We start from the raw sequence: 13,310 nt of genomic DNA, 5'->3' as shown, positions 1-13,310 counted from the left end.
GTATTGCGTTAACGTTTAGTGTTTGGAGAGTTGGTGGTAGTGAATGCGTTGTATCAGCAGCTTCTTGACGTAGTTTGAATGAGTCAAGGATATAAGGCGCGTTCGTAGCCTCCCATTCTGTGTCGGCTTTGTGACGCGGTGGGTAGAGCACCATGTACATTGCGTTCCGCCCGCAGGGTCGAGGGATCGAAACCAGGCGCCGGATAGTATTTTTTTTGTATAGTGTAGGGGGAGGGGTGCGGACAACGACGGTGCGGACTACGACGGACGTCAACGCGGGTGACATCGTGAGTTACTGAAATGCTCTGCATTTAAAAAACGCGCTTGCAGCAGCCTGGCTGCATAGCGCACGAGACCTACCGCAGTACCAGCGGTCATCAGCCTCCGGCGACAGCGTCGTCCGCTCCATCTCGGAGCGCGACTCACACAGAGCCAAACAACCTACTATTTACATATTTACAAAACGGACCTTCCTGCTGTGTTTGGAAGCTTTGTTCTGCCAAGGCGATGCCGGCGGACAACATGGGGTACCGCGGGTACGCTTCTCGTCTAGGGATTACCGTATTCGTGGCAGTGCTCCTTTCTACGATCGCACCGACGAACACGTGCGAGCACGTGGGGATAGGCTCCGTCAGGTGCGGCGCGCGTCAGGAACTTCGGGTTAGCGACTGGGGCTGATATTTGCCGCCACGTTCGCGTTTCCCTTCCTTCAACGCAACGGCAAGAGCGAGGGTAGTGGAAATCAGCTCGCTACATGCCTGGCCAGGTATACCGGAGCGGCACAACTTCGCAAAGTCTTGCGGCCACTCGCCCAGCCGCCCGCGAGTCACAGAAGTATCGTATACCTTCATCAACATCTTGAAGTGCAGAGGTGCGCTGCCTGACACGAAACTTAGAACAGGGTGAATAACACAAAAACAGACAAGGTGAGGCGCAAACTATCAACTGTTTATTATCTTGTGAAGGGGGGCGGTTATATATGACGAAAATGAAAAACATGCACGAAAAAATAACAAAAAACGCTACACGTGACATGATATCTATTCCTCACTTAGGAAACTTATTTCACGCTCCGAAAGCCGGATTGAAGGGGCGCAAACGCAATCTCCCTCCACTCCAGACAACATCGCATATGCTTCGTATATCGTTTTTCATTACCGTCATATATAACCGCCCCCCTTCACAAGGTAATAAACAGTTGATAGTTTGCGCCTCACCTTGTCTGTTTTTGTGTTATTTACCCTGTTCTAAGTTTCGTGTCAGGCAGCGCACCTCTGCACTTCAAGATGTTAAAACACCAACTAGCCCACTCCCAAGCCTTGCTGAACCTTCATCAAACTGCGGGTGCTCACTCCGTGAAACTCTCGAGGGAATTTCCTTCGGTGGGATAAACTTCAACGAGAGACATTGAGCGTGTAGCAGATACGAATCCGAGAGATAAAAAAAAACGCGCCTGCAGCACTACGAGCTGCAAAGCGCTCGAGGCTGACCACAATACAAGCGGTTACCAGCCTCCGGCGACCGCCTCGCCCGCTCCATCTCAGAGCGCGACTCACACAGAGCCAGTTAAAACCATTTGTACAACACGGATTGTTCTAATCACCGGGGCACATGCTCGTCTCTGCTGGATGCAATACCGGCCGACAATGGGTCTGCTCGGTAGGCGATATCGCCCGGGCATTGCAACGTTTGCACGCTTAATGCATTCCCTTCGGGGCTCGCACCAACTGGCCAACGTTCAGCGCATGGCTACGGGGCCAGTCGGGTGCTAGGCGCGTTAGGAAAATTCAGGCGGCCACGGGGGCTCACGACATACGTCCGCCACCACGTAGTGGATACCGATCCCATCGCGCACGGTGACGTTTTCACGGGCGCAGCTTATATGGCCAGCACGCGTGGTTCGCGTATCCGCTAAAGCCAGCTGAATGCCACGTGGTCCGTCTCCACTACGAACGAACTTCTTCGACGTAAAGTCGAACTCGCTCAGAACGCGTTGCCCGATCTCTACGTAATCCGTAGCACTACCCGGCGAGCGGGCCGCCGTGCTGTGGAAACACAAGATCGTAAGGCGAGCTACGCCTGGGAAACAAGGAGTGTTCCCCAATGGGCCTAGCTGTGAGCTGAGCGTGCTGCATTTCACGCGCGCAGGGCAAGATCGACAACAAAGGGTCGTACAATGCCTGCGCGGGGATGTGCTACGCTATCCCGGCCGTGTCGTGGGAGCGAAAGGTGCTCTTTAGCGACAAGGCCTTGGCGTCCACGCGTGCGATGCGCGTTAGGCGCTTGCACGTGGTAGGACAAATACGCGTTATCGTCATCAGGGCGGGTGGCTCCTTCTCGACTTGGCCACAAAGGCCGTTTGGCGTCTGCATGTGGAGATACATCGGCTGCAGGCTGACGTCGTCCGAGCGAAAGATGTTCTCGTTTCCGACGTAGCGAGCGTATGGCTCTGCTCCAGGTTCAAATCGTATACGTCAAGTTCGCAGGCTCGGGATCGCCGCTACGTTGAGTCGTACAGAACAGAGGAGAGGCTGGCGCGGGTCGGGCGATATTTGCCTCGGTTTGCGGGCAGCGGTGAGCTGCGGGAGCACGTTACAACGAAAAGGGTCGTGCTCCCAAAAGCCAAATGCTGGCGCGGGTTGGGCGATAATTGCCTCGGTTAGCGAGCAGCGGCGGATGGCCAGAGCACGTTGCGACAAAAAGCATGATGCTCGAAAGCCGAACCGCTCACTTCACAGGAAATCGCACAGGGACTAAGGCCAAGAAAGGGCCTGTTCCGTCGCAGTGTCGATACCGTGTTGGGACGCCAATGTGGGCAAGATGGGCTACGTACGGGATAGCAAACGACCTCGGTTAGCTTCATTAGAGACGTTGAGCGCCAATGTGGGCTCGTTGGTCCCTTGTGGGCCTAAGTGGGGTTCAGGGTGTTTCCCCACGCCCGGAAATGACCCATCCAAAATGCCCCAGAGAGGTTCGCGGCGTCCACGAGGGAGACGCCGCGACGGGTTCGTCTCACTGACAAATGCGACGACAGGCTCCAAAGGGTTAGGACGAACCAGGGGGTTTATTGGCCGAGTCGTACAATCATAATAATGCCAAGACCGGGTTAAGAACTACACTGTACCGACCCGCGTCCTACGGCGTCGCCCAAACGGGGGACCTTGGCCGAGGTTGGGCCGCTCACAAGGTAGGATGAGGCCTACCCTGCGCGTCCGAGCAGGGCCAAAAACGTCCCCCGGCCGGACGGCGCGGCGCGGAGGAGACGAGCCAACTTAGGACAAGGAACAGGCGCACGTCGTATCCGCGGAGGCGGACGAATATGTGACGTCAACAGCACGTGACCGGATTATCCGGCCTGGCGGCGCATCCACACGTGCGGAGCTACGCACCAAGAAACAGTTTCCATTCCCCGCCGAGGGCCACCGCCGTCGAGCGAAAACATGCATAGGCATTTTCTTTCGCGGAGCCTCCGCAGGCTATCCCCACCGAGGGGCGGAGCCTAAAACCGGTCACGTGAGCGGGTCCTGCGGGTCAAAAAGAGAGGGTTTCTCCGTCGTGTGAATCCCGCTTTATCCGGCTCCGATCTCCTCCATTCCCCATCTCCCCTATCCATGGGGCAAGAGGCAGTGAGCAAGAGAGAGAGACCCGTGGATCGAGCGCGCTGCGCTTATAAAGGTGCGGGGGAGAGGAGGCAGGTTCTCGGGTGAGGAGGAGCGACAGCGGCGGCGGGAGTTGGTGACCGCCAGAGCGTCGGCACGCGAGGTGACGTCACACGCGGCGCGGGAAAGCGCGCTTCAGTTGTAATCTTTCCCTATTCGGAAACGCCCTCGCGGTTCCGTCACTCGGGTTTACTGAAGAAACGGAGTTTGCCGTAGCGCGATCGCCTCGCGGAAGGGTATGGGGGGGGGGGGGGGGGGCAGCCATGTTGGAATTCCGCGCGGTTGCGAAAGCTGCCGCGACGGTCTGCTAAGAGGCCCCGGCTAGCGGAGCGGGGCCCCGTTCCGGTATCGCCGCTAGCGCCCTAGCGTGCCACGCATGCGCAGTGGCACTCCCGCTTGCTACCTGAGCGGATAGGACCGTCAGAAACGGTCAGTTAAAACTCCCCAATAATGAAAGCGTATAAAGTAACGGCCATTAACCACCCAGTTACTCGTCGGGTTCTTACGACGTCACAGATACTTGTTTGTGCATGATTGGTGGTTCCCGAAGTAACCAATGGCAAGGAGACACAACTATACGACCGTAGAGGGGCGTCTGGTTTTGCTTGATCCCACCAACTGAATTGTGACATAAAGTTGACACACCGATAGCTCTGTCTTCAGTTCTGTTTTATTTGCCTGTCAAGAACAGGCCTGAGCAGTTCCTGGGCAGTGGGAAAATTCTGTGGGAAAAATACGAAGCTACCCCGCAACAGTTGTAAGGGTTCCAAAACGTCAAATAAAAGAGACCAAGTATGTCCGTTATTGCGTAACTGATGGTGGTGGGGAGCGCGAAGTTTGAAAGTGTCTGAATATTTATTTTCTTTTTTTTGTAAAAACACCGCCTTTCGAGGATGAAATGGAGATGAGTAAGACACAAAAGGAACGTGTTTTTTTCAAGCAGAGCTTGAAATAACTGCCTTGTGTATGCTAAACGCGATACACCAAAGCCCACCCTAAGGAGCTCCGATGATAATGACAACCTGAATAGTATCAAGCGAAATGTTCAAAGGCTATGATAGGCCACGGTTGATTCGTTCGGGCGAAGAGCTGTATGCTAAACGCCGTACAGTGAGGCCCACCGTAGTAAGCTGTGATGATGATTATGATTATTATTATGATTATGACCTGAATTCACGTTCGCAAGTCCCGGCAGAAGAGCAGGCGGTTATGCGGGCACGCTCTCGCTGCGTAATCGCGTGTTGGTGAGCCTCGTGCAACCCCCGAAGTTCGTCAGGCGGAGGCGATGAAGCGACGAAGGCTTCAGTTGTCGTGTTGCATTGCGTGTTTATCATAAAGCTTCGCGTGTTCTACCTTCTTGTTCAGGGAAGGGAGGAGGTAGATAGCGCAGATGGGTGGCCGCCCCTTAGTCCGCGTGCTTTCACCGCTCGGGTCAACCGCTGGATCAGGTTTTGCTGGTCCTACACGTATGAGCTGGCCAGCGCGCGTTCCCACTGCTCGGGAGTAGATGGTAGGAGGAAAGGGACGCCTAATTTTAAAAACGAAGCTCCTTAAGGGGTATTCACACGACGGAGCGTTTCAGCGGAGAAATCCGAGGGAGGTCGTGACGTCACCGCAGGCGGAGTTCCGCTCGGCCAGCTCCTTCGCTCACACGGAGGGTGCGACTTTCGGACGGACATCACTGTTTGCAGTCGCCTATGTCTAAAGCAGAGCTGCCGTAGCACCGCCGATTCTGCGACGGCGGCAATTTCTGTTAAGCTCATACGTACTGATCTTGTCAACCGACCAAAAATTGGTCGTCGACGCGATGCAGGTGCTGCCGCGCGCAGAGAACGGCGCGCGACGTGGTAGCAGCCGGCCGCCCACCTACAGGCCCGCATACTGATGTTAGGCTTAACACTGCGGCGAATATTCGATCGGCGCTCTGGCAAGCGGCTCAGGTGACAATTTTTAAAGCAACTTTCCATCACATCATTACCCCATTTCTCGTATACGCAGCTTTGTTTGCGCCTTGGGGAGCAATAACAAGCTGTCGCTCGAGCTACCGGCGCCGGCCTGCGCCCCTTCGCGGCCGCCGCTCGCCAAGCGCCCGTGCTGGTGGTATACGCGGCTCCCTCAGTGCGCCTGTCATGTGCGCCACGCATTTTCGCGTCCGATGTATTAAGAAGCGATAAAAATAGAGTGCCTGCAACCGCTCCAGAACTTCAGCCGCGGCCAGCTGCCCGACGAGCAGACGAAATCCCGCCTCCTCCGCCGCCGAGCGTCGGAGGTTTGTAGCTCGCGAGCAGAAGCTCCGATCTCCCATCGGAGGCGGTGCGCCGGAGAGAAACCGTGACGTAGGGGTCACGTGGCGCGCACTCCTAGGAGCGAAACGGCGGATTTCTCTCTCGTGTGAATACCCCTTTAGGGGCTCGGGCTGTCGGAGTCTCCTGTCGTCGTTCGTCTCAAGTATTCACGGTACAAAAACACTGGGACACTCGTTTTCCAACGTTTCGCGCTACTTAGCATACTTCTTGGCTTGCTGCGGTGTGGGACACGAAGACAGCTTACGGCCAGTCTGTCTGTCATTTTATTGCTTAAATCCGGTTCAACGCAAGAGAGGGCGCCACCGCCTCAGCAAGTGCGCGATTGCTCCTCCCACAGGCTCTTCTCCGGCGCTCAATCAGCGCGCACCGAGTGGCAAGAGAGAGACTTACAATCTTTGTATACACTTATACGCTGCATGCTTCGCCCCTCCACAGGTTTCACGTTAGTGGAGATGGCCCGGGATTTTATAAGTATAGAAGGTTCTATAAGAATAAGTAAAGTATAAGTATAAGAAGAATTATAGAAAGTGTAAGAAGTATAAAAGTATAAGAAGTATAAGAAAAGTATAAGAAGAAGTATAGAAGGTTTTATAGAATAGAAGGCTGTATTTTGTCAGCATGGGCACTCTAACAGACATCGTTCATGATGGACCGGCCATACGGCCAACAAAACGACAGCGTGGGAGTAACAAATGATCGGTAATTATGGTGAAAGCATCTTTCGGCTCTGAAGTGGAGTTGAGAGAGGAAAGGAATTCTTTCAATTATTTCGCGATCGCATTTTGTCTTGGTCCCTTTAACGCATACACTAGTGATGAATTGCCGATTGTCGTCCTGGAAGAGGCTTCTTTGGCCTCCCTTTCTGTACCATTAAGACATTCAAACAACCATTAGAATGTCGAGACGCGAAACCGCGCTACTATGCCCGCAATCAATGGCCAGGGCCAAATGAATATACAAAGAATTGTTTCCGTAGGCTGTAGGATGAAGTATACGGCCATTTATCTGTTGATATCCCCGGACTTTCTGCAGGAATGGATCGCCACCACCAAGGAAGCCCGAGAAGGCGGCCACTGCCTTATCATCCATTTCCGCGCTATGAGCTCGGTGGAGCACCAGCAGCGCCGTCTCCCGACCCGCAGCCTGTTCCCGATCTGTTGCTGACCGATGAGCTCGGTGAAGCACCAGCAGCCACTGACCCAGCAAGCCCGAGAAAGCGGCCCCTGCCTTATTTTCCGTATATGCGCTATGAGCTCGGTGGAGCACCAGCAACCTCGCCCCCCGACCTGCAGCCTGCTCTCCATCCGTTTCCGACCAATGAGCTCGGTGAAGCACCAGTAGCCCCAGACCCGGCAAGCCCGAGAAGGCGGCCCCGGCCTTATTTTCCGTATATGCGCTATGAGCTCGGTGGAGCACCAGCAGCGCCGTCTCCCGATCCGCAGCCTGCTCTCCACCCGTCTCTGACCAATGAGCTCGGTGAAGCACCACTAGCCCCTGACCCAGCAAGCCCGAGAAGGCGGCCCCTGCCTTATTATCCGTACCTGCGCTATGAGCTCGGTGGAGCACCAGCAACCCCGTCTCCCGACCCGCAGCCTGCTCTCCACCCGTTTCTTACCAATGAGCTCGGTGAAGCACCATTAGCCCCTGACCCAGCAAGCCCGAGAAGGCGGCCCCTGCCTTATTATCCGTACCTGCGCTATGAGCTCGGTGGAGCTTCACCTTCTCCCCATCCCTTTCTGCTCAATGAGCTCGGTGAAGCACCAGCAAACCCGCCCCCCGACCCGCAGCTTGCTCCCGATCCGTTTCTGACAAATGAGTTCGGTGAAGCACCAGCAGCCCCGGATCTAACAAGCCCGAGAAGGCGACCCGTGCCTTATTATCCGTATCTGCGCTATGAGCTCGGTGGAGCTCAAGCTGCTCCGTCCCCCGACCCACAGACTGCTCTCCATACGTTTCTGCGCGATGAGCTTGGTGGAGCGCCAGCAGCCCCAACCCCCGACCCGCAGCCTGTTTCCAATCAGTTTCTGCGCAATGAAGCCCCGCCCCCCTACCCGCAGCCTGCTCCCCATTCGTTTATGTGGTATGAGCTCGGTGGAGAACCAGCTGTCCCGTCCCCCGACCCACAGCCTGCTCTTCATCTGTCCGTGCGCTATGAGCTCGATGGAGCACAAGCATCCCCGGCCCCCGACCCGCAGCCTGCTACCCACCCGTTCCTGCACTATGAGCTCGGTGGATCAGCAGCAGCCCCGGCCGTCAACCCGCAGCCAGCTCCCCATTCATTTCTGCGCGATGAGCTCAGTGGACCACCAGCAGCTCCGGCCCCCGACCCGCAGCCTGCTCCCAAGCCCAGCGAGGATGTGGCGACGTTGGCGGTGGAGCTGGCAGCGTTTATATTCCTGTGGAGTTCGAGGAACGACTGGGATCAGCAGCCCCGCGTGCTGGCCGGTGCTGACGCCCAGCTGGTACCGGCGCCCTTCGAAGGATTGCAGATGGATCTGAGGGGTCTGCCAGGCACCCGTCAAGCCGACTTTGGGGAGGGAACGGAGTACGAGCTATGCCATATCTGCGGCGTGCCCCTCATAAGCCCTCTCGCCCACTTCCGTGGAGAACTGCACAAAGAGAAAGTGTGGTGGGCTTGCCGCTAAAAATTGCTGTCTTGGGGTGGGCTTGAGCGCGACGCCATACCCTCCCTTTCGTTTTTTTTCTTTCCAACATCAAAGTGCAGTATGTGGAAATATATCATTTCGATGAAAATAAAATCGAATCTCATTGTTCAAATCTCGCATTCGTTGCTCCTTCGTCAGCGGAATGTTTCAGCCACTAAGGACGTAATTTTTAAGCCGACAATAAGGTAAGTGCCTTATGCGAAAAGAACCTTGTTGTGGGAACATGTGCACCCACAGGCGACCACTTCGTTCATTCATTGAAGCCCCTCCAGCTGACTGATCTCCATGCTGGTGCCATGCAGAAAGCTGGCGTTGTAACAGCCGAGTGTTCCAGGCCTTCTTGCGTACGAGCTCGCTCGTTCGATCATTGGCCGTGGCCACTGTATTAGGGGCGGAGTACCTTAGGACCGCACAATGTCCGTTCGCGTTCGTGCGCATAGCATTTACAATCGCAAAAATCACACAGGCACCGGCAAGATTCGAGCCTGTGTCTGCAGGCCGAAGAGGTAGCTATTGCGCTGGCAATAACGCAGACCCCAGCGGAAGTGATAGTCACAGATTCACAGTCAGCGTGTAGGAGCTACCTCCAAGGCCGCATCTCGTGCATCGCCATGAAGATCCTCGGCCAGAACCCTCCGAGGAAAAGGGTGTCGATTGTCTGGACACCAGCTCACGCTTCCCTCTGCGGTAATGTCTTTGCTCATGAGACTGCTCGAGGTCTGACCAACCGAGCGCCGCGAGAAAGTTGGCTTGAGACAGCGATCCCTGTAACGTCATACCAGGAGGTGACCCAATTCTACAGGCTCACCAGACTTATGCTACCCGCTGGCCACCCCTCCCTCCGCAAGGCAGAGGAGCGCTCCTGGCGTCTCCTCCAAACCAACACGTTCCCCCACCCGACCAAACTCCACTTATTCTGGCCAACAATATACTACCCACAGTGCCAATTCTGCAACGCGCCCTGCACCTTGTATCACATGGTGTGGGAGTGCCAGCTTAACCCCTCACTTTCCCCGATATCTAATCCCTCGATTGAGCAGTGGGAGGAAGTGCTGGCCAGCTCTAGCCTCGAAGCGCAGCTTCGGCTGATCCACCGAGCTGAGGCGGCTGGACGCTCCAACGGGGTCCTGAACTGAGGAAACCGCCCGCTTGACTCGTCTCATTAAATAAAGTTTATTCTCTCTCTCTCTGGTAGACCAGACGAGGTTAGTGTCAGTCGTCTTACCCATTGCGCTACGACCGTGATTCAGTACCCGAGAGTCAAACGGCTTACTCCCTCCCCTGTAACGGTGCGGAGTGCCTTCATCATCATCATCATCACCAGCCTATCTACGCCCACTGCAGGGCAAAGGCCTGTCCCATTAATCTCCAATTACCTCGGTCCTGTGCCAACTGTGACCAATTTATCCCCACAAACTTCTTGATCTCATCTGCCCATCTAACTTTCTGCCGCCCCTGCAACGCTTGCCTTCTCTAGGGATCCACTCTGTTACCCTTAATGACCAGCGGTTATCTTGCCTTCGCACTACATGCCCTGCCCACGTCCATTTCTTCTTAATTTTTACTAATATGTCTTTAACACCAGTTTGCTCCCTGACCCACTCCGCTCTCTTCTTGTCCCTTAATGTTACACATATCATTTTCCGCTCCATTGCCCGCTGATTCGTTCTCAATTTAAGTTGAACCCTCTTAGTGATCCAAGTTTCTGCCCCGTAGGTGAGTACCGGTAAGATGCAGCTGTCATACACTTTCTTCTTCCGCGACAATGGTAGGCTGCTATTCATTATCTGAGAATATCTGCCATATGCACCCCACCCCATTCTGATCCTTCTAATTATCTCTGCCTCATGGTTGGCATCTGTGGTCACAACTTGGCCTAAGTAGATATATTCGCTTACCACTTCCACTGCCTCGCCACCTATCTCAAACCGCTGTGCTGTCCCGAGGTTATTGATCATTATATTAGTTTTCTGCATATTAATTTTCAGGCCCACGGTTCTACTCTGTTCGCCCAGTGCGGAAAGCATGCTTTGCAATTCGTCCCCCGAGTTACTTAGCAAGGCAACGTCATCAGCAAATCTGAGGTTACTGAGGTATTCTCCATTAACCCTTACTCCCACCTGTTCCCAATCCAACGTTCTGAATACTTCTTGTAAACATGCTGTGCATAACATTGGAGAGATTGTGTCTCCTTGTCTGACACCCTTCCTTATAGGTATTTTACTGCTCTCCCGATGGCGGATGATGGTAGCTGTAGACCCATTGTAGATATCCTCTAGTATTCTTACATAATGCTCATCTACCCCTGGTTCCGTAATGCCTGAATGACTGCTGGGGTTTCGACCGAGTCAAATGCTTTCTCATAATCTATGAAGGCTATATATAGGGGTTCAGTATACTCAGCGCACTTCTCTATCACCTGATTGATCGTGTGAATATGGTACATTGTTGAATAACCTTTACGGAACCCTGCTTGTTCTTTAGGTTGACTGAAATCTAAGGTTGCAGAAATTCGGTTAGCGATTACCTTGGTAAATACCTTGTGGACGACTGACAGTAAGCTGATCGGCCTGTAATTTTTCAAGTCCTTCATGTCGACTTTCTTATGGATTAGGGTGATGTTCGCGTTCTTCCAAGATTCCGGTACCATTGCGGTCATTAGGCATTGCGTATACAGGTTTGCCAGTTTTTCAAGTACAATTTATCCGCCATCCTTCAAGAGGTCTGCTGTTATCTGATCCTCACCAGGTGCTTTGCCCCCTTTCATTTCATTCAAAGCCTTCCTTACTTCTTCGGTCGTTACTGGTGGGATGTCTATCTCCTCTGAACTACTGTCTCGTTCGGCATTATCCTGTATGTCCCGGCTACTGTACAGATCCCTATAGAACTCCTCGGCCACTGTGATTATTATTGTTATTATTGACGGACATTGGGAGGACCTCCCAATGTCCGTCCGCGTCCATCCGTGCGCACACCACCATCAAGGGAAAAGGAAGCGAAATATGATTTGATCCCAGAATTGCCGTTTCATCTAGGGAATAATCAAGGTGGGACTCACGGCTCAAATCGAATGACGGTCGGGACGTAAATCGGATGTCATTTAGAATCCCCGTACTCCGCAACCGTGGATGATGGCGAGGTTGCGGAGTACGGGGACGAGGTTGCGGAGGTTGCGGTCGGAGATGCTGCCATTTTTTCTTACGGAGGCATCGCAGGAAAAACAGTCGTCTGTGTGACACTTGAACGTGCGTTTAAAGACATCAAATTTCGGGCTAAAATAATTTGGAGTCACCTCCAAGGTGGGCCTTACAGAGCGGGCCCAACTTAGTGCACTCAACTTTTCACTATATGCAGCGCACGTTGTATGCTTAGGACTTTTTCGGGGTACGGAAGTGACGTTCATTGCGATGTGAATAACAGCTGTTATTATTATTATTATTATTATTATTATTATTATTATTATTATTATTATTATTATTATTATTATTATTATTATTATTATTATTATTATTGTTATTATTATTATTCGGAAGCTGTGCAGAGAAGAGGACAACTCGATGTCGTCTACTTCGATTTGAGCAAGGCTTTTGATGTCGTCTGCCATGATATATTATTTAGAAAGCTGTACGTGTCAAATCGATTTACAACCATCCATCACATCCCTTTTATGTAATTATTTATCGGATAGGTCATGCTTCGTGCATGCAAACGGGCAGTCTTCTCTCTCCTACGAGGACACAAGTGGTGTCCCTCAGGGATCTGTTCTGGGGCCGCTTCTTTTTTCAATTTTTATAAATAATGTTTCCTCAGTAATTCATGATTGTCACTTTCTCTTATATGCTGATGATGTTAAAATATTTAAGGCTGTTTCAAACACCGCATGCTATTCCGCTCTCCAGCGAGCGATCACGTCTTTTTCAGATTGGTGCTCACGCAATAAACTCCTTATTAATACATCAAAAACTAAGGTAGTTACCTACACTAGAAAAACTGACAGCATATTGTTCTCCTATAACATTAGCGGTGAAGCACTACCACGTGTTGGGGAGGTTAAGGATCTTGGTGTTAATTTCGACAATAAATTGAGCTTCTCCCCGCACATCCGGGAGGTCACTCGGCGGGCCCTCCGATCTCTTGGCGTTATATGTCGCCTATCAAAGGAGTTCAAGGAGCCGGGCTCTTTTGTCAAGCTGTACACGACTATCTGTCGTCCGCAGCTCGAGTATGCTTCTGTGGTATGGAATAGCGCATGCAAAACACCCTGTATGCATATTGTAAGTGTCCAGAAAAAGTTTATCTCTATCTTCAATCATCGCTTTGCTAGTCATAACAATTTTGGGTCATTCTTGGGACCGATGCTAGAGTACTTAAACTCCAGACGTATTAAGGCTGATCTTCTTTTCCTGTTCAAAATCATTCCGGCACAGTGTCTTGTGGTGAAATGCTGCTACATGTTACATTCCATGTGCCTCCAAGATCCACCAGAAGACACGACACATTTTTTAGTCCGAGCTGTGGCTTGTGCCCCATGTTTCGCCTTCAGTGTACGTACAATCAGTACAACGAATATTTAGACATATTTAATAATTCCTCGACACAGTTCCGCAAACATGCCTGTGAGCTTGTCATGTAAGTGACCTTTTTTATCCTCTGTTCACACGCGGTCACTTGAGCATGAA

At 52.6% G+C, this 13,310-nt stretch overlaps 1 protein-coding gene across 1 annotated transcript in view; it reads left to right on the top strand.

The window, feature by feature from the left end:
- The window catches only part of LOC144169503 (uncharacterized), a 50,474-nt gene extending 41,790 nt beyond the window's left edge, over window positions 1-8,684 (top strand). The window contains exon 2 of the mRNA XM_077698698.1: window positions 6,998-8,684. Coding sequence (XP_077554824.1) covers window positions 7,000-8,610 — 1,611 coding nt within the window. The 5' untranslated portion in view covers window positions 6,998-6,999 and the 3' untranslated portion in view covers window positions 8,611-8,684. The remainder of the gene's footprint in view (window positions 1-6,997) is intronic.
- Window positions 8,685-13,310: the final 4,626 nt, after the last annotated feature.

Source organism: Haemaphysalis longicornis, unplaced genomic scaffold, assembly GCF_048455015.1.
Source record: "Haemaphysalis longicornis isolate Haplotype H1 unplaced genomic scaffold, Haemaphysalis longicornis Haplotype H1 scaffold_1, whole genome shotgun sequence".
NCBI lineage: Eukaryota > Metazoa > Arthropoda > Arachnida > Ixodida > Ixodidae > Haemaphysalis > Haemaphysalis longicornis.
Note: the sequence above shows the minus strand (reverse complement) of the source record. Positions and strands in the feature narration are given on the sequence as shown.